We start from the raw sequence: 21,081 nt of genomic DNA on the forward strand, positions 1-21,081 counted from the left end.
GGAACTTGGACTGGCTAGTAGGTTGGAGAGAGTTATAGAATGTGCTAGAAGGGGTGAATAGATAGTATATAAGCTAGAGAAATTCTGCAGTAGGCAGAGTACCCAACACCTCTGCTCTGAGAGTTACGTCACTTCTGGCTCTGAAGCGACTTGTTATAGTCAGTCCTGTGTTACCTGCTGACCTGTTATGTTTGTGGAGATAAGGCCTGGGAGACATTTTGCCTGCAGAGAATTAATTTGCCCACACTGGAGATAGACTCCATGTTTTTATGTCAATGGACATTGCTACGGAAAAGCTGTGACGGGCGGGATTCCTAGCTGAACAATATTAAGTGAATCATCATTCAACGCATCAACTGGATGTGGTCGTCACAACATTTGGACTCTGCACGTTTCGCCGTGGACGTATATCGTGGATTTTACCCCGGATCTATACCGTGGACTATCGTAACCTGTGCCTCTGGAGTTACGTCAGAGGAATCATTCATCGGTGCATCGCGGATCATTCGTTTGTGCATCGAGCATCGTATTTGGACATTTCCAGGGATATTGCGTGTAATGCGTACGTAAGTGATTCCATTACTGACTATATTTGTTTCTATTGATCATTATTGTACTGATGTGAAACCGATTACCAGTCTGTACCCACAATATCACTGTTAATAAACCGCCTGAACATCAGTTGATTGTTTCTTTTGTGCGATCATTCTCAGAGTGATTTTGGTCGTAACATTATTGAGATAACAGATTATAAGAATACTGCTTGGCAAACTATGTACCTTATATACATTGTACATAATACATGTATGCACAAAGAAAAACAAAAATCTGAAACATCACTTTTCTGTTATTACGAAATGACCAAAGATGTCGTAGAATATGTACATTGTACATGTAATTTACAATGTATGAGTACAAGTCACATTTTGCTAAATTAGGTCCAACCAGTAGATATTTACTGAAGTCTTTCTCCCTCCTGAAATATTGATGACATTTTCTCACACCAAAGTCTATGCTACGTAGAGTACAGGCTTAGGCAATTCTTTTGGCTAATTCTATTTCATTTCTGCTGGTCCGTAACATGTATGATGAATAATACAAAAACAAGCACCATAATATAAAGGTTACAAGTACTTGGGCTTACACAGAATAAACTTTTTTTAACCCACTTCCAACACACAACCCTTTTTTCCAGGCACTCTCAGTGTCAAAAATATTCGTGGAGACATTCTGTTCAGAAAAGCACAAGCCATAATTACATCAAATTTTGCCATCCAGTTTGTTGATGAACAGAACATCTGAAATTCTTTTTTCATCCTGAGATTGCTTGTGATTTTGTCATCTTTCTTTCTTTACTTTATTTTTTTTTTGGGTGTGTGCATGGCTTCTTCATAATATGCGCAGAATTCTCAGCGACAAACGCAAGTGACATTTTTACTGTGCGCCGCTGTAAGCTCATCATCTGAATTGATTGCCTGTTCTCCATTGAAAAAGCATGTAAATCTACACCATGTAGTGAATGACAAATAAGTGTTAACATCAATTAAACGGTCTACAATGTACATGTTGTACATGTAGGGCCTACAGTGTATAGTGTATTTTACTAACTTAATGAGGATTTTCTTCAATTCTTTTCCCTCCCGTTTTCTCAAGCTCAGGTTATTTAGATCTGCCTGTACCCTCCTATTTTCTCATGATTTGTGTTTATGTTCCAGTGCTCAAGCATATTGCGCCCCGTCCCACACATACTTTCCATTTCATTAATGCGAGAAGCCATTGCGCGACGGTGGTCAATCTAATGGTTGATGAGTAGCAAACTTTACACTCAACATTATATAGTAGGTGTCCAACACATCGACACTGTCCATGTATTGGAACCACCACCCCTCTATATAGCATTGCGCGTAAAAAAATGAACTTTCACGCATGAGACTATGCGCAGTGGTTTTGCATTCTTCACTAAGGATTTGAAGATGTCAAAATATTACTGAAAAACCCGATAATAAACAAGATCAACAGCAAAACAATGATACCGTAGATTATGAATGCATTATACGTGGTACAGCGTGAGTCAATAGTGTAGGCCCTATAGGAAAAGCGGTTTTACATTCATTTCACACGTATTGTCAATGGAGGGTAGGGGTGTTGGTTTCAAAATTACGGCGCAACCGAGTGCATCAAAATAACAACCCACACATTCAAAGCAATTATCTCGGAGTGTGTACTGCAAATCGCATTGCGGGCCTGTGAATACAGACTCAGAGTAGAATTTCATTACATGTGAGTAAAATTTCATTACATGTGAGTAAAATTTCAGGCAAATTGTGAGATATGATATTTATCTATTGATAGAAAAACAGGGTTGTTGCCATACCTATTCCTATGTCATAACGACACAGATAGGCTCCCTATTGCCCAGACAGAAAGATCCGTCTGTCCGGAGGAGTCTTTTATTTTTTGCCATTAACGCTCTCCTCCGTAGACAGACGGAAGGTATTAGTACCCATTGCTGAGCTGTGCGGATGTTCTTAAAGGACAAGTTCACCTTCATTAACATAAGGATTGAGAGAATGTAGCAATATTAGTAGAACACATCATTGAAAGTTTGACGAAAATCGGACAATCCGTTCAAAAGTTATGAATTTTTGAAGTTTTTGTGCAGTAACCGCTGGATGAGAAGACTACTGCAGTGTGTGAATAACTTAGATGTCACATGCGTACAACAATGTAAGGAAAATATAAAGAGAATTTCACAAAATTTCATCTTTTGAAAAAAGCACACATTCCCCTGACTCGTTACCGACAAATGTTATGGGTAATATTATTCCCCCTGCCTTTAGAAAGAGGCAAGTCAAGTGCTCTTTTATTATGCAAAAAAAGTGAAAATATGTTGAATTTTCTTTACATTTTCTTTATACTGTTGTACGCATATGACTCACAAGCTGTAGTAGTCTCCTCATCCAGCGGTTCCAACACAAAAATTTTAAAAATTCATAATTTTTGCATCGATTGTCCAATTTTCCTCAAACTTTCACTGATGTGTTCTACGGGGTTGTAATCAGGGGTCGCACTTAACTTTTTTTTTAACTAGCCAGGCGGACTAATACTTAGAATCAATTTTGACACAGAAGTTACTTCAGAATTTTATGATTTTTAGCTAGTCCGACATGATTTTGGGTGGCCAATGGCCAGCGGACCATCGCCAATTTCGAACCCTGCTAATATTGCTGCATTCTCTCAATCCTTATGTTTATGAAGGTGAACTTGTCCTTTAACCACTGTCTCTATGGAAAATTGGGCGAGGTACCTCACCCTTCTCGATTGCGTCTAATTCACGGCCTTAGGTCGGCAAAGTTAAAGGGAACGTAAACTCAAAGAGCAATGTGGATTGAGTGAAGGCAGCAACATTAGAAAAACACATCAGTGAAAGTTTGGGGAAAATAGGACAATCGATGCAAAAGTTATGAATTTTTAAAGTTTTGGTGTTGGAACCGCTGGATGACGAGACTACTAGAGGTTATGACGTATGAGAGGACAATACAAAGAAAATGTACAGAAAATTCAACAAAAATTCACTTTTCCAGCATTATGGAAGAGCACTTGATTAACCGCTTTCAGAAAGCAATGGGGATAATTTCCACCGTATATGTAGTATCAAGTTGATGGAATTTGTAATCTTCATGAAAAATGATTTTTTGTTGAATTTTCTTTATATTTCCTTTATATTGTTGTCCACTCATACGTCATAACCTCTAGAAGTCTCCTCATCCAGCGGTTCCAACACCAAAACTTTAAAAATTCATAACTTTTGCATTGAATGTCCAATTTTCCTCAAACTTTCACTGATGTGTTCTACTAATGTTGCTGCTTTCACTCAATTCACATTGTTCTTTGGTTTTACATTCCCTTTAAGCTTGGTGTATAGTGAAATCAACTTTTCAAGAATACACTACACTCACCAGATTAATGAATAGTCCAACATTTTGGTAGAATTTTCAAAGTAAAACACACATCAACCAGCGTCGTCACGTTCAAAGTGCAGAAACATACAGTATGAATCTATTAGCCAATCACATGCGAGGTAGTTTCTACGTGTTTTTTCTACTAAAACACGTTCCTCGCATGTGATTGGCTTACAGATTCAAAATGGCGACTTACAGCTAGCGAACAGCAATGTTGCGATGTGGATAAAATTTCAGCGTTTATATAACCGCGTTACTGTATTTCGATTGCACAATGTGAGAAATTTACCCCAAATATTGCTGCATAATGTGTCATGTCATGTCAAACTTGTTTGAATGTAAAAAGCTGTCTGAAATTTGGTTTTGTAAATCGTAACGTTTGATCTGTGCGCGACTGCTCCACACAGGAGCCGGAATCATTGACTTCGGTCTGTATACGGAGGGGATCCGTGAAGCCAGACACAGTCTCCGCGGAACATTCCTGACGGACAGATACAGACCGATCTTTCGGTCAACCTATTGCCTGGATTGGAGATATACCATGGTCCATATAGAGTGGGTCTACACCCACGTCGATGCATTAAAATTCTGTGAGAAAAGAATTCAACCGGCTTTATCTTAACTTTTTTTTTTTTAAATCAGAGACATTCAAGGAAGAAGAGCAAGCCAACACACTTTGAAGAAACCAGCCTGGAGTTGACCAGACGCCATGAAGCAACACTTGAAGTTGTGTACAGCGACAGGGGGCTGTGTAGTTTGAAGAAAACATGATTGATGAAAATGATGGAGCATCAGCAGGAGAAAAGCTAACAAAAATAGAGATTTATGTGCTCACTTCTGTGTATCTTGATCCAAAATATAAAGCATTTAGAATGAGGCACTAATAAAAAATTGGAATCACAGGTCTCGTTCTGGTATAATAATGTAAAAACGAGAAACACCTGGGCTGTGCGATATCCATCAAAGTGATCATGAAATGCACTGCACCGCTCCCTGTGCTGTTGCCGCCTTAGACCCATACGTTCATTATACACATTCATAATTCCGCATTCAGGAGCACCCACTCTTCTACGGGACTACAGACACACACGAATCCCGTAGACCCACACACGCTCACAAGAGTCTCCGATACGTACTGAAACAATGCTCATTTAATCAAAACTACATAAAATTCCAGCAATTTACCTCAAACAGAAAACAAGTACGATGTCTTCAGATAAATTTCCGTGTAATCACAATATAAGAGAAGTCGCATACGGCTCAATTATCAACGCCAAAGTTTGCGGTATCGGTGTTTACAATCGGCAAATTCCGTTCGCACGAACTGTGTAGCCATAGCTCTCTTGCTCATGATGGCGGCCATTGAGATATGAGTGACGGGTCGCCGTATCTGTCGCAGAGGGACAGGCCGGATACATACGTCGTCGTCGTCGGTCGGTGGTGTACAAGTAGTATGCGCTACATCACAGTACAGATGCCTGCGCACAATACAGTCTCCATCCATACAACAAGTACACGCACAGCTCAATACGCCACGCCATATACTTAGTAGTTGTACGTGTACAGAAAATGGATTGCATTTAAACAGCAATTCGGTAGTTTGCGCCATTGAACAATGCTACTGGTTGTGTGTACTGATGAGTACTCTAAATATATCGCGTATACAGTATATCTGCCTTTGCTTCTACTATTAAACGCTCGTCAAGAAAACGTCTATCGATTGCGGAAATGCCTGCCGAGAATAAATTGAAAGGAGTTTTGAATAAACTTGCTCAACACGAGATCAGTATGAGCGTGACATTTTGTCTCATTGTTCTCGCTCCTGGTGTAATCGAATTAACTTTAATAGACCTCCATGTTCATTACTGTCTACTGATCACACAATTTCGGAAGAAGGTGTTTGGTGCTGAGTAGCTATGAAGTGGTTTGCGTGATTAGGGAAATCTGCAGTTTGATTACTGTAGTGAAAATATGTGCAGACGTTTAATAAATGTATTTAAGCTGAGATCAAACCGTTTGATCTGTTTGAGAAATTAAGTACCGGTAGTCGTTTACTGTGAATATTCGCAATTTTATCTCGCATGCCCGACGAGTCCGAGTTATTTTCATCTTGGCCATACCGCAGGTGCATGGTAAAGCGGTCTGTGTAACCTGGACCAACGTTTGGATAACGTCATACACTGAGTTAGTATAGTATTCCAATGAGAGAATCTAATCTAAAACTGGTGAAATTATGCTGCGGAATGAACCGAATTGCCAGTGTAAGAAATATCAATTGCCGGTATGTATTAAATAATTAGCAGTGGCGGATCCAGAGGGGGGCGCACCCGGGGCGCGCGCCCCCTGTTTGATTTTTCGTTAAAACAAAAGAAATAAAAAGAAACTAGAAAACCACTCTGAGAGCGCAGACCTCCGCCAAGCAGCCCAATATTCTCCATCGATGATCTTCCTCTTTCCAAAAAGATTTTTCTCCTCTTCACCACTGGGGAAAAGCTCATTGGGCTCTTCCATAGACAGAGATCAGTGATGCTGAAAAATCGCCCGATTTCCCAATAATAGAAGCCTTTGTTACGTCATAAACCCTCAGCTGCGCGCGGCGCGCCTCGCCCCAGCAGAAACCAAAGATAGTTATGTGGCTGGCAGTTTGAAAACCTCAAAAAAATGTGCTAGCTGCTTGAACTCCCAAGTTCATTGACCCTACCTGCCAAAATATCAAAAATCCGTCATAAATTCCCCAAAAATTCTCGGATCACTACCAAAATGTAATCATATATAACTTGTGTCATTCTCAACCTTTCCTGTAAGTTTCATCCAAATACTTTAATTTTGAGTTATTTTGCACACGGACAAACAAACAAACCAACGAACCAACGGTAACGAAAACATAACCTCCTCCCTTGGGGGAGGTAAAAAAAAAAGTGGGGAGGGGAGCGCGTGCGCTCCCCCCCCCCCCCCTTTTTTATACTTTTGTAAAGGCGCCTCCCCTTTATTTACGGAATTCTTGTATCCGCCCTGCCGCCGAATTTATATAGACCCCAGCTGGATCTAGCTAGCAGGTTTTAATTGTTCATTCATATTTTCTAGATCCTCGGCCCCCGGATCGACAGATCGAGAGGGTCAGATCAAGGAGGTACTAGGCAAGTACCTCCTTGGTCAGATCAAGGAGGTATACCGCCTTGGTCAGATTTAGACTGTAGGTCCTGTACTACGTGTATTGTTCATCTCAGCTCATCCTTCACATTTTTCTTTGTCAGAATTGTTTGCCGAAGTATAGGGCCCCGATGTCTGTATAGTGAACGCCCGGTGTTTCTCGGGTTTCACTATTTCAAGTAAGCATATTTTCGGTCACAGCCATGGGGTCGATCAACTTTTATTATAGGTCTAGACCTCAAATGTAGCTAATAGAAGTTGAACCTATAGATGGAGAGATCGATTATGTTCAGTAAACGGAAAGGGTTCGTGACATTGATGGACAGCATTCTATAAAATGGTATAGGCCTACATTATAATTAACACTAATAAGAGAAGACATTTTATTTTCCAAGAAATTAATCGTCAAAGCCCAAAACATGCATTCGAAACACTCAAATAAGGGTATAGGCCTATGTGTATCAGCAGTTTTTGATGTCACTTTGCAGTCATTTCTTACACGTTCCTATGGATGCACTGATTCAGAGTGCCTTTGATGTTCGATTTCAGTTGTCATCAATCTGAAGATTGGAAGCCTAGGCCCTCGCAGAGCTACCAAGTCTCACGCATTGTGAGTGAGACTCAAGCATTTAGAGTCTGTCTCACGATCTCACGCATGACACCCATTTTTCTCACGCATTGGGAGCATAGTTTAAAGGATTAAAGTGAGAGTTGCAATTGAAGGCATATTTCCCTTTTGTCTTTCAAAATAAGTAAAAATAAGTCACTTTAAGTATGCACCAGCTTGTGAAAAAGCTCCCTACTGTGGGAGGGCGGACACCCCCTCCCCTCGCTCAATCGCTTCGCTCCCTCGCTCACGCACATGCGCGCGCGCCGAGATGCTGAGTTATGAAAATCTCACTCATAATTTTTTTTTTTTAACTTGACATCTATGCCCTCGGTTGTAACATTGGTCTATCATGGCCTTGTTTATTCATTGAATAAAGTGGAAATCCCCTTACCGGTACGATAAAACGTTTAATACGCCTAGTCAATTGATCCCGTCTAGAATCAATGCATATAGAGTTTTATCATATAGGCCTAGAGCCCGTAGGCCTGAACTGTGTAGGTTGGCCCTCTGCATGGAAAGCAGATTTTATCACTTTTCCGGATTTCGATAAACCTGTGATCGTAGGCCTATTTGAGTACGGTATAATGTCGTTTGAGTTCTGGATTATCACGCCAGATATAAAGTGCCCATATTATCATGCCCACGCAGTCGTAAATTTGATTTTGCTTTGAAATTTAGTGTTTGCGCTATATTTCGGGCCTATATACGCGTATCCCTTTTTTCTGTATCATTAAGTATATGGTCTAAAAGTAATTAGTGCCTACTTTTCTCCCATAATACAGAGATGGCTGGTCATTATGCAATGAGATAATCGACTCGATTGTCTTCCTATCTGAGACAGAACCAGTTTGGTTCATACTTCAAATATCGAACGGCATCGAACGTGGGTTCAATGGGAAGTCTTTCTCCCGTTTGAACGGTAGTCACTGATTGGTGCAGGCCTGAGTGGCCTGGTCTACAAATCCTTTTGGTATCATCCACTGATCTCTACCTGAAAAAACAAAAAACAAATAAAGTATGTATGTATGTATATATATATATATATATATATATATATATATATATATATATATATATATATATATATATATATAATATCTCGAATGTCTTTTTCAATATGTAAGAAACCTAACCTACTACAAGTGTAACTGCAAAAGTGGAAATTTTCGCCGTGTGAAATTTTCGCGCATTCACGCAACCTGATGTCGATATTCCACGGAATAAAAGCAAGTGAAACACCCTTACTATCACTTAATATTCACTTTTACAGTGGAGAGTATATCAAGATCATTCTGTGTTTTGACCGTTCATCGGATGGCACTGTGCAGTGTGTTTCGATAGCGCCATCTACGGTACAACCACTCACAGAAACGAGACGGCGTTGGCGCTCTCTCTCGTGGCTCAAAACCTAGGCCGCGCCGGCAGAATGTCGCCGTTGTTTATGTTGGATTTAAACAAATCATCGTTATTACGCCTACCTGTCATTAGTGTCAATATTGCTACCCCGTTATTGCTATATTGTGCTGAATCTTATGAGGAATTACTACAATGAGTGATAATGGCTTTTCCGTATTTTCTCATAAGCAAAAATGTAAAGAACATAATAATGTAGGGCCTACTTGCAATATTATAAAGCTCGTGAGATAAGAATCAATGTGTGACTTTCAAGTGATAATTTCCAACGAATTTTTATGTAGCGATGCACTCAATTCAAAGGTCATCTGACGTCAGTTTAATGAACAGATATGCAAAAGGAGAGCCACACAGAGAAAGAGATAGAAGATGGGAAGAACATGAAAATTAATAAAAAGGAAGATAGGGGTCTTTGACAACACAAATAATCACTCTTGCCACAACAGGAAAATGGTTCATCAATCAAGTTCTTTTCGTCTGTAGCACCAGCCTACAACTGAGCTTGTTAAGCTCAATAGATGTTGTACAGCACTACTAAAACCTCATTCACCAATCCCATATGTTGGCATCTTTCTGTACAAATACATTGTACTTTCCACAGTATGAGCTGGATTAAAAGAAAAAAACAGAAACACAAAAACAAACAAACAAACAAACAAACAAACAAAATAAACAGCATCCATCATGTGGAGTCCATACTGATGACTTGAAGACCATGGTATAGTACAATACTTGGGTACTCAATTTTCTATGACTGAACTCAATCCTGCTGGAACTGTTCCTCTGACTGAGATTTCCACCTCACTCTGTACTCCAATTTGTTTCATCATGAGTGTGGTCACAAGGACAAGGAATATAAAAAATCTGTCTTGAAATACGTACAAATGTATTTTAACTATATTTAATCTCTTGAAATACATGTACGTACAAAATCTAATGTATTCACATACCGTATACATTGAATATTTTGCGAGGTTTTTATTTTCGCGAATTTCGTAAGTCAGGTGCTATTCGTGAATTTAAAGACACACAAAAATATTGACTCTGATCCCGACATGAATGTGACATGTACGCATACATTTCTCCATTCAGTACTGTACTCCACGATCGCAAATTTAATCAGACGTGAAATCGTCGGGAAGTCCAGATTTGCAAAATTTTAGACTCGCTAAAAGTATGGCGAATACAGTAAATATTGCCTTTTTTACAACAAATATAATTATTTGTGACAAAGACAGTGTAAATACTGTACTACATCAGTGTGTACCTAATCAAGATATGAAGAATAAACCCTACATCATAAGCCTAGAAGCTTTCATTTAGTCTTTACCTAAGTATACCGGTACTCAAATATTGTGTACAAGAAAAACAGCAATATCCCGATTCAGTTCCTCTACAGAGAGATAAAATTGAGGCAGCACTGAGGGCGACAATTCACGTGCCACTGTACTGCATCATAAATTTTTATTCAAACTCTTATATTCCAGCATATTACTTGTCAGCATGCCTGGGAGAAACACTGGACACCATTGCAAAATTCGCTTCATTCAGTGGATCAGCAGGTAATTAGTAGTAGCATCTATAATATATCTATTTTTTTTCACACTTTAAGGGTAATCTTGTACCACAAATATACAACGACAACAATGAAAAAAAAGAAGAAATACAAGTCTATAAGTTTGGAAATACAATATTTTCAAAAGCAATGCATTACCTAAAAACAAAGTGAGACATATAATGCAGTTCAAAGTACTCATCAAACAATACCCGGTAAAATACTCATGTGAAAGCAAATAGAGAGACATCATGTGACAAATGCCCTGTTATTAAAGCCTGTTATCACACTTTATCAAAATAAAGAGGCATAAAATTTACTGCAGTTTATATCTGTATCTTCACATAGGATTTACCTTTTGCTTAAAGGGATGGTACAGTATTGGTGGAGATGAAAATTTGGCTTTTAACTTTTTGCGCGATACCAAGCAAACACTTATGAAATACCATTTTAAGAGGAATTCAAAGTTTATTTGATGAAAATCGGGTTTGGAATGACTGAAACATCCAAAAACAAAGTAAAACAAAGCGATCGTAATAAAAGGTGGGTCCCACACTTTATTAGAATTGCTCTGTTTTGGATATCTCAACCATTCAGTTCAAAACCGATTTTCATCAACTGTTGAATTCCTCATGGAATTACATGCACTTTCATATTTCATAAGAGGTTTCTCATTATCTCACCTAAAAATGTTAGAAACCTGAATTAGGTCTCAACCAAAACTATACGATCCCTTTACGACTTGAGGATGTGGTTTGATGAGAGTCAGTGGTTCGGCATTGGCAGAATGTACCAGGGAAACTTTAACAAGAGGGTAGTCATGACAATACACGTAGTTTAGATTAAACTACCGGTATCTTAGTACCTCTGACAACTCATGCTTTTCTAGCTGCGATGAATACACACAGGCAGTTTAAGAATTGTCATGACAGGTCGGCGTAGCACACCATTATGGGCCCATGATATCTATACAACTATCATGAAACATAATGTGGGATACCTCATACAGAGAAATTTACGTTCTGCATTCTACATGACCTCATTAACACTTATTTCCATTTCTTGGCCCGTTTTTCAGATGGAGATTTTGTTTTTAATAAGTTTGCAAATTGCATGTCTGTTTCCCACAATCATACAGTACATGTAAATGTGTTTGCCTCCATCAGAAAACACCACCATCACATTTCTGCATGACAATGTTGCTAACACTGTTCCTATCACCCCTTTCACACGACAGATTATGCTCAAAGTAATTTGTGGTACAATGTTACGCTGAGATGACCAACTACAATGTATAACATTTTGTATAATTAATTGTACAATTGTAGCCAAACACAGAAATAAATAAAAATATATTCCACCAGCTGTTTTGTGCATGCCATACAATTTGCCACCATGATGAAATAGGAATACTGGCATATAAAATACCATGTTCTCACATACCAATATTGCCTATATGTATCAGAGCAAAGAAGTGAAAATAAGCACAGAAAAGGTGTGACTGTACCGCAACCGACTCACAAAATCCCAGAAATAGATCAGTTTTATTCTGGTTGTTTAGTTTAAATGCTCTAGAAAAAGATATTCACGTGCTAGAGAAAATGTGTTAACTTTTCATCTGACCCTGTGCAGCTCCTACGTTTAGAATTCTCTTGACAGAATTAACAATATTGTTGACTTGAGGAAGACTAGCCTGCTCCAGTGATGCTGCATAGGGCATGGGCACATCAGAGCCAGTGACTCGAACAACAGGTGCATCCAGATAGTCAAAAGCATCGCCTACATGAAAAGCGTGAATAAAGTTCAACATCAATTTCACATGAATTTGCAATACAGATGAGCTTCTGCTCTAATGAATAAAGTTATTGGTTAGGATGATTACAGATGACTTTGAGAAGCACAGCGTACAATTTATGTTTCATATAAAAATTGTACATTACTGTGAAAGCTGTTATTTTGTTTGTACATGTACATGTATCATTTGCATTTACACAAATTTCGCAAATCACTGTTGAGCTACGAATTTAAAGGGTGTGTACAGTTCTGGTTGAGGTGAGGTTTGTACATGTACATGTATCATTTGCATTTACACAAATTTCGCAAATCACTGTTGAGCTACGAATTTAAAGGGTGTGTACAGTTCTGGTTGAGGTGAGGATTTAGCTTTAAGCGTTTTGCGAGATATTCAGAAACCACTCTATGAGATGTCAAAGAGCATGCAATCCTAAGGGGTATCAAAAGTTTATTTGATGAAAATCGGTTTTGAAATGGCTGAGATATCCAAAAACAAAGTGAAACAAAGAGATCTTAATAAAAGGCGTGGCCTGTCGCCTTTTATTATTATCACTTTTTTTGGATGTCTCAGCCATTTGGAAACCAATTTCATCAAATAAACGTTGAATCCTTCTTAAAATGACATGCTCTTTCATATTTAATAAGAGGTTTTTCATTATCTCACTTAGGCATGTTCAAAACATGAATCCCCACCTCAACCAGTACTGTACAGACCCTTTAACAACATCCGAAAATCAATAGCACAGTGAACCGACAGGTATTACAGTGCACTTTAATACAATAGACTCAGTGTCAAATTGCAAGAGTCTGTGACTTCATTCACAAAAATATCTGTGTGCAAAAATAACAGCTTTTACAGTACAAGAAGTACAAGGTCAATTTTTTTCCAACAATTTACCCACAGAAGATCATATAAGGTAGTTTCTTTTCCTGCATTCTTTTCAAATTTAGATATTACTACAAAATTTACATTTTATAGGACTGTGCTTTCCCAATTTCTTTTCTTCACTCTAGTCTGATATGCAAAAAAAAAGAGGAAAATGCAAATTATATACTACCTGTAGTCAACTTATGTAAATCAGAAATTGGTGTAGTGTCATACTCACTCTCCATAACCTTGGCAATGATTTCTGCACCCACACCAAACTGCGGCCAGCCGCCCTCAACAGTGACAAGATGGTTGGTTTTCTTTACTGAATTTAGGATGGTCACTTCATCCATTGGCCGAATGGTCCTCATGTTGATCACCTGGACAACAGAGAAACACAGCCAAAGACACATAAACTTAAATTATTACAGACTTCAATGTCATTGTGAACAAACTTCACTGTGCTGACACACAAAAACTGACATGAATTACAAAAAAAAAAGGTTCTAAATTGTTCTTTACAACAACAATCCTTAATACATTATTAGTTTTGTGCTTAGTACTTTGAAACGTGATAGGCACATAACAGTATTTGCTGCATTTGTACAGCAATATTCATAGACAATTTAACAATATAAGAGAAAAAAAATTACTTTATGTAGGCATTTGTTAACGCATTACTCTATGAGAATAAAGACAAACTTCAAAATACACTGTATTCATTTGTTACTTGGTGTATTTCATCTTGAGATTTGACACTGAAGACCGATGCAAAATTGTACAGCCATATGTCACAAACTGTATCCATTTTTACTTCTCAGGACAGCAAAATTAATCTATGATGAATTTTTGATCTAGGGAGACAAGATACCAAGTCTATTCTACAGAAATAATTCATGACATGACAAACACTGCACACACCACACAAAGGTTCTTCACAGATAGCTCTATTATCACTCAGCAACATTTAGCCAGGGGTCAAAGTCTAATTTTCCAGACATAGATAAACAGAGGATGGCCCTATTCAGGGCAATAACTTAAAGCCCCACTATAGAGTTAGAAAATCTGTATGTAATTTGAGACAAATTAGCTGGAAATCAGGTTCTGAGTTGCTGTTATTATGCAACTTCCAATGGAAACTTCATCACATGGACAGGTTAAATTACAATACATTATTAAGAAACAATAAAACAATACAGAACTTGACTATACAAACTATAACAGGGCTGAAACTAAGCCCAGAGCCACTAAAAGTTTATGCTGGGCCATCAAATCATAAAATAGGTTATCTTTTGGAAGCATGATTGGGCAATCAAAATTCAAAATGGATTTCTGTATTTGCTTTTGTTTTGGACCACCACATATCTTTTTGGGCCACCCACATTTCAGATTAAAAGATTTCAGTAGCCCTAATGGGCCATCAGCGAAAAAAAAAATAGTGTCAAGCCCTGAATAGGTAAGAACAGATGTAAGAACGGGTGTTTGGGACTAGTATGATGAATGCTTGTGATGAAAATAATCTGGGGCCCGTTGCATAAAAGTTACAATTATGGTAACTTTGCCATCCAATAGTAACTACCATGGCAACAACACTCAACAGCCAATCAAAATCAAGAATTCCATGGAAGTTACCATCGGATGGCAAAGTTACCATAATTGTAACATTTATGCAACGGGCCCCTGAATGTGACGAATTACAAGCTCTGCACTCTTTGCGATTGTTTTTTATCTCTATTGTATGGTGCACTATTGTAGATGATATGCCAGACAAACATTTGCCCAAAAAAAAAACTAAAAAAAGACAAAGGAGTGACTTATACTGGACACACTAGCTGATACACAGCATGCAGAAATTACTTTTCTTATAATTGTACATCTGTCTGCATTGGCTGCACATGAGGAGTCAGTAGTACCAGTACTTAATGAACTGCAAAGATGGTAAAAAATAGCTACAGGGCCCGATACAAGACCAAGCCAAATACAACTATTTACTATAGGCAAATACGCACCTCACACGAGATTCCTTCTTCAGCCAAAACATCGGCAGCCTCCAGGGAGCGCAGCACTCCCATGCTGTGGGCTACTAGTGTCACATGGGTTCCTTCTCTCTCTATCTTGGCCTTCCCGATGGGGAGCACAAAGTCGTCTCGCATGGCCTCCTCCGACATCTCAAACGGCCTGCCGTACAGCAGCTCATTCTCCAAGAATACAACTGAGAGGGGAATTATAAATATATATATTATATATATAAGAACAGGACTAGATTGCATTCCCTTTCTACAAGCCTATCTGTGGGAAATACCATAAACACTCTTTTTGTCCAGAAAAATATTGAGAGTTGGGGTGCACCTTACCTTTTTGTATACACAAATGCAAGCACCTGGGTCTCTGCTTTGTTTTGTTTTTGTTTTGTTTTTTCCATTGGATATCTGACATCAAGGTGTGCCTTACACACAAGTGTTTTTGGTATATATGAATATGTTCTCTTGCAGGCTCACTATGATGATTGATGAAGACACCCCATTCTATCCTTTGTTGGTCACAGTCATCACTTGTCAGAATATAGCTGTCTTAGTCACTGAATAAAGTCAAACCATAGCAGTCATTGATTTACTCAAAATTTCCTGTGATGAAGGAGAACAATGGAATGATATGTATAACCAAAAGGAACAATAATATTCACATCAAGGCTACAATTACCAGAAACCCTATAGTAGCACCAAATAAATCAACTTATTACCAGGAAAACATTGCCATGAAAATGCAGTTGTTTCCACACAAAAAAAAAGAAAGAAAGAAAGTACTAAAGAATTTCATTATACCTGGATTATCATCTCTAATGGCTGCCTTGAGGAGCCCCTTGCAGTCTTCGGACGAAAAAGGGCTGATGACCTTGAGGCCTGGCACATGGCCATACCAGGCGGCAAAACACTGGGAGTGCTGGGCTGCTACACCGGCTGCTGCACCGTTTGGCCCTCTGAATACAATGGGTACTGGCACCTGTGTGACGATGGCAGGCACATTGTGCATCAATTTCGACAAATATTAGGATGAAACAAGCAAGAAAACACATCCACACGTACATGTACAAACAAAAATTGTGCCTCTATGTTTTCTTTATCACCAACTGAAGAATCCAAAGCCAAAACCTCCTCCTCTTTCTACTCATTGCATGTGGTCTGGTGTGGGGCCTACACTTTTTGTCAATATCATAGATGCCAAGTTCAAAAAATGTTTATGAGTGAGATTTTCATGACTCAGCATCTTGGGGCGCGCGCATTCGCGTGAGCAAGGGAGCGGAAGCAACTGAGCAAGGGGAAGGTGTGGGAAGGGGGTGTCCGCCCTCCCACGGTAGGGAGCTTTTTCAATTTTTAGCTCTTAATGGTGCAAGCTGGTGCATACTTAAATGACTATTTTTTACTTATTTTGAAAGACAAAAGGGAAATATGCCTTCAATTGCAACTCTCACTTTAATCCTTTAAACTATGCTCCCAATGCGTGAGAAAAATGGGTGTCATGCGTGAGATCGAGAGACAGACCCTAAATGATTGAGTCTCACTCACAATGCGTGAGACTTGGTAGCTCTGCAATATATGTAACAAAGACAATTGGGAAGGATTTACTAGTCCATATTGTAACATACATAATATGATCATTGCAAGAACCAACCAAACAAACAGAAACACACAAAACTACAAGGATGCTATCTCATTCTGTTGTCTTTGAAAAAAAAAAACACTCTTATAATACTTCACCTCTCACATTCATTCATTTCTATACTTTTCTGTAGCACAATATACCATTTCAGAAAATTATATACAAGTACTAGTATGTATATGACAGGAAGGTGTGTGAAAAAGAAGGAAAGTAAAGTGTCTTTCTGCATGATGTTTTCAATGTGATACGAATGGAAGCATGGGATCGAAACTCTGTGTAATGCAACTACACAGACTGAGGAGCATTTGAAAAGCATACTCACTGCTCCTGCCGACATGTAGAAGGTCTTGCCAGCCGAGTTTATAACCTGATCGATGGCTTGCATTGCAAAGTTGAACGTCATAAACTCACATACAGGTCTCAGGCCAGCCTATGTAAGAAAGGAATATGGCTAGCAAACATCTAATCACAGTTATAACTTTAATGAAATCATTCTTTGAGCTGCTGAGTTCTTGATCAATTAATATCATCATTCAGACAGATTCAGAGTACATTTAGTTGTTTCAAACCCATCTAGAATACACCATGAAAGGCTTATTGTCTTGTTGATTACAGCAATTACATTATTGACAAAATAAAGACCAACTCTTGTATGAATAAAGCTGAACTGAGAAAACTGAAAATAGAATAGAAAAATTCCTTACTAAGTTCAGTTCAGTTCAATGACATTCGCTTCCAGCAAACAGTACACATAAGTACAAATAACAATGCAATCAATTTGGTCATGCTGGGGCAATCCTCTAGAAGGAATACAAATTGCAGGTAGTAATGCAAAGGGCTATACTACACTGTAAGTCCTTGCAATAATCTAATGATATCATAACATGACTGATTTACATTGGAGTACAGAGCATGTCAGAAAATTTTCCTACCAAGAGTGCTACACTGTCCCTAAAGTTGAATGCACAGGATTCACTTCATGAAGAAAAAAAAATCAGATGTACTGAAATAAGAGAGGCAGAGGAGCTTTAAAAGGGGGCAGCTTACCATGGCGGCACCTGTAGCAATTCCAGCAAAGCCCATCTCTGTGATGGGCGTGTCGATCACTCTCTTGTCCCCCCACTTGGCATGGAGACCCTTGGAGACCTTGTAAGCTCCATCGTAGAGGGCCACCTCCTCCCCCATCAGAAGCACCCTCTCATCCCTGGCGATTTCCTCATCCAGGGCAGCATTGAGCGCATCTCGGACTGTTATCTGTGCAGGGTAGGTGGGAGGTTAACATCCTGGGCTGCATTTCATAAAACATGCTTTGCTATGATTAACAACTCTTGCTGGAGTGACAAATGTCATGGTAAAGACAAAATCCAACTTGTAATTCTAATTAATGGGAATGTCTTTTATGCAATGGGACCTGGAACTTTGGCATGGATTGCACAATCTATCCTATCAATGAATTTCCTTCCACTTTTGTGGCAGGTAGCTATGTACAACATACCAACACCATCCTACAAATATGATGCATATGCTATCTGTAGGCCTATACAGTTTAGGACAATATGCACAGACAAAACATTAAATATAAATTATACTTCTACAAAAGTAGCAAGCATAGACTAGACGAAATAAGCTAGAAACCATTGAGTATACAAATGGCTAAAATACAAAGTCTAGCCCTAGGATATCACATTGTTTCATTTGTCTACCACTATACCACTATGTACGAGTACCAGTAACTAACATTAGGGTCTAACTGTTACACTTTTATTGAATATATGGTTGGGGCACCACCTATCGACAGGGCACCTTCCCATCGACACCCTGCGTATCATGGCTGTTTGCGTATAGAACAAAAAAGTACGCGCGGGATTAAGTGTCATTAGCTATAAAAACAATAAAAACGAAGAAACGAAAATCAAACTCAAACAAACCAAGCTAAAAATTACACATCCGATCAGTAACGACGCATGGCTGTGAAATTCACGTGTATTACCTATGGCCTGTGAAATTCACGTGTATACCTATGCTGTGAAATTCACGTGTATACCTATGGAGGAGAGGGGGTGTCGATCGCAAGGTTCCCTTTTTAGCTGCGCGAAGAAAACGGAACGCACGCACTAAAATTGCGCTATTTTAAAACGGAGATTCATAATCAACGAGACGGTCACGACATTCAAAACTGCAGTATTTATGGCATATTTGAGGTAAGAATTAGGCGGATTTGTATTATATTTTTAGAATAAACAAGCTACAGATCCTTAGGGTGTCGATACGTGGTACCCCCAACCCTACTAAATATTAGCCCAACCAGACCCGCAGACGAAGTGCAAAGCGCAGCCTGTCTGGATTTTATACAGCGACAGACATATCTTTTACGTTAGTGTTTAGAACACACTTTTTGTTGCCTTTATTTTTAATATTATGCCATTTATGGCATTCTCAAACGATGGCATCTGTCTCTTCACAGTGCAGTGGGCTTCTTATCTGACATATTGGGACATAAAACGGGGGGGGGGGGGTGCTACCATACATTTGCCCATTATATGAACATGTCTAGTAAAATTTAGAAAGAAAGACGTTACGTAATGCGTGTGGATTGTGGACTACGGTACGGGATAACAAGTCTTGCAGGTTTCATATGGGTTATTCCGTACATTGTTACAAGGCTACTCGTAACTTCGCTGCAACATACGTAAATTTACCTCAGCTGAAGCCCGAGACGAGGTGCCGAAAAACTTCCTCGCGAAAGAGCCACTTGCGACCTGAAAAGGTGAAAGAAACAAAAAAAAAAGATCGAGGAACAATTCACTTCAACAATAGTTATTTCATAACCTGTCATAATAAAATGAACGAAGGCATTTTCCTCACCTTCCGAAGCAGTCGGGCACTACCAGTGAGAGCCATCTTGATTTTTCTGACGGACGTACATGTACCGTAGAGTACGGTACATCGCATCCAATAGTAGTTGGGCAATCGTACATGGATCATGTGTGATACGCTGCGCCCTCTGCGTTTCAAGTTTGTTTCAAGCAAAGAGATTTTTCTCCTCCCCACCACTGGGGAAAATCTCTTTGGTTTCAAGTCACCGCAGTAATAGTAGATAGGCCTAGTGATCGTTTGGCACCTGTTCTTTTTCATCTTACTATAACCAATGGAACAATAATACATGCATCAAATATAAAGGCCCGGTCCCACTGCACTTACGGATGCAAAGATGATGTAAAACGTAAAAAAGATCTTGCCATCCGTTGGAAAACGCTACGCATCCGCTGTGTACTCATCGCATACGTGTTTCATACGCTCTATCCATCGAGCATCCGTCCATCATGATTTCATCCGCGCAAAAAGTTTTACGCTGCTTAAAACTTTTAGAACGGATGAACTTTCCGCCATATACGATGTAAATCCGCGACATATACGAGCAACAAACGTTGTATGTCCGTTTTCATCCGTTAAACGTCCGCTGTATCCTCTCTGCATCCTCTGGGCATCCTCGCAACTCACATCCGCTGCAGCTGAAAACGGAAAGAGGGAGGAAAGATGGAACGTCTCTACATCGTTAATAGCACGGAAATAGAAAGGATGTAAGCGTATGCATCTCGTATATAAAGTATTCAGAACGGACAAAGCGTTTGTTTCCGTTAGGCGTACGTGATGCATCCGCTTCATCCGCTCTGCATCCACTCTTTCCGCTATGCGTCCGTTTCGCAATTATTCCCGGTAGCCCCCTCGGAGCTGTCATCCACTTCCATCCGTTTTCATCCGCTAGGCTTCCGATGAACATCCGTTTAACATCCCCGTTACATACTACCCACGTCCGTTCTTTTTCCGTTCTGTTTTCGCCAATTTTCGCAAATTTTGTCAATTTCTGGAGCGGATGAAAGCGGATGGAGCCACCCCCGAAATTTTGCTCGTCCGCTGTGTCCTTTCTGCATACGTTTTGTGTCCATCGGCCAGTGGGACCGGGCCTTTAGATTGTGGCTGAGAATTTGTCCATCTGAGTGTTTGTTATTTGGGGCCTATTTCACGAGTATGCGATTAAATCGTGAAATAGGTCCCACATGTTGTTGCGTAT

The 21,081-nt window shown here is 39.3% G+C and overlaps 2 protein-coding genes across 2 annotated transcripts in view; both read right to left on the reverse strand.

Annotated features, from left to right (window-relative positions):
• The window catches only part of LOC139740569 (uncharacterized), a 61,434-nt gene extending 56,122 nt beyond the window's left edge, over nucleotides 1-5,312 (reverse strand). The window contains exon 1 of the mRNA XM_071651157.1: nucleotides 5,148-5,312. The gene's annotated coding sequence lies outside the window, so the exon portion shown is untranslated. The remainder of the gene's footprint in view (nucleotides 1-5,147) is intronic.
• Nucleotides 5,313-12,180: 6,868 nt separating this feature from the next.
• Nucleotides 12,181-19,938, reverse strand: LOC139740578 (pyruvate dehydrogenase E1 component subunit beta, mitochondrial-like). Its single transcript, XM_071651165.1, has 8 exons — nucleotides 19,875-19,938; nucleotides 19,709-19,768; nucleotides 18,057-18,263; nucleotides 17,332-17,439; nucleotides 16,175-16,352; nucleotides 15,362-15,564; nucleotides 13,591-13,732; nucleotides 12,181-12,469 (listed from the first exon to the last, which is right to left on the reverse strand). Exons 1-8 carry the CDS (start codon nucleotides 19,908-19,910, stop codon nucleotides 12,297-12,299), a joined length of 1,107 nt encoding a protein of 368 aa, XP_071507266.1. The 5' UTR covers nucleotides 19,911-19,938; the 3' UTR covers nucleotides 12,181-12,296.
• Nucleotides 19,939-21,081: the final 1,143 nt, after the last annotated feature.

This window comes from Diadema antillarum, unplaced genomic scaffold (assembly GCF_040938485.1).
Source record: "Diadema antillarum isolate AM-2024a unplaced genomic scaffold, OU_Dant_1.0 seq00000861_RagTag, whole genome shotgun sequence".
Taxonomy (NCBI): Eukaryota; Metazoa; Echinodermata; class Echinoidea; order Diadematoida; family Diadematidae; genus Diadema; species Diadema antillarum.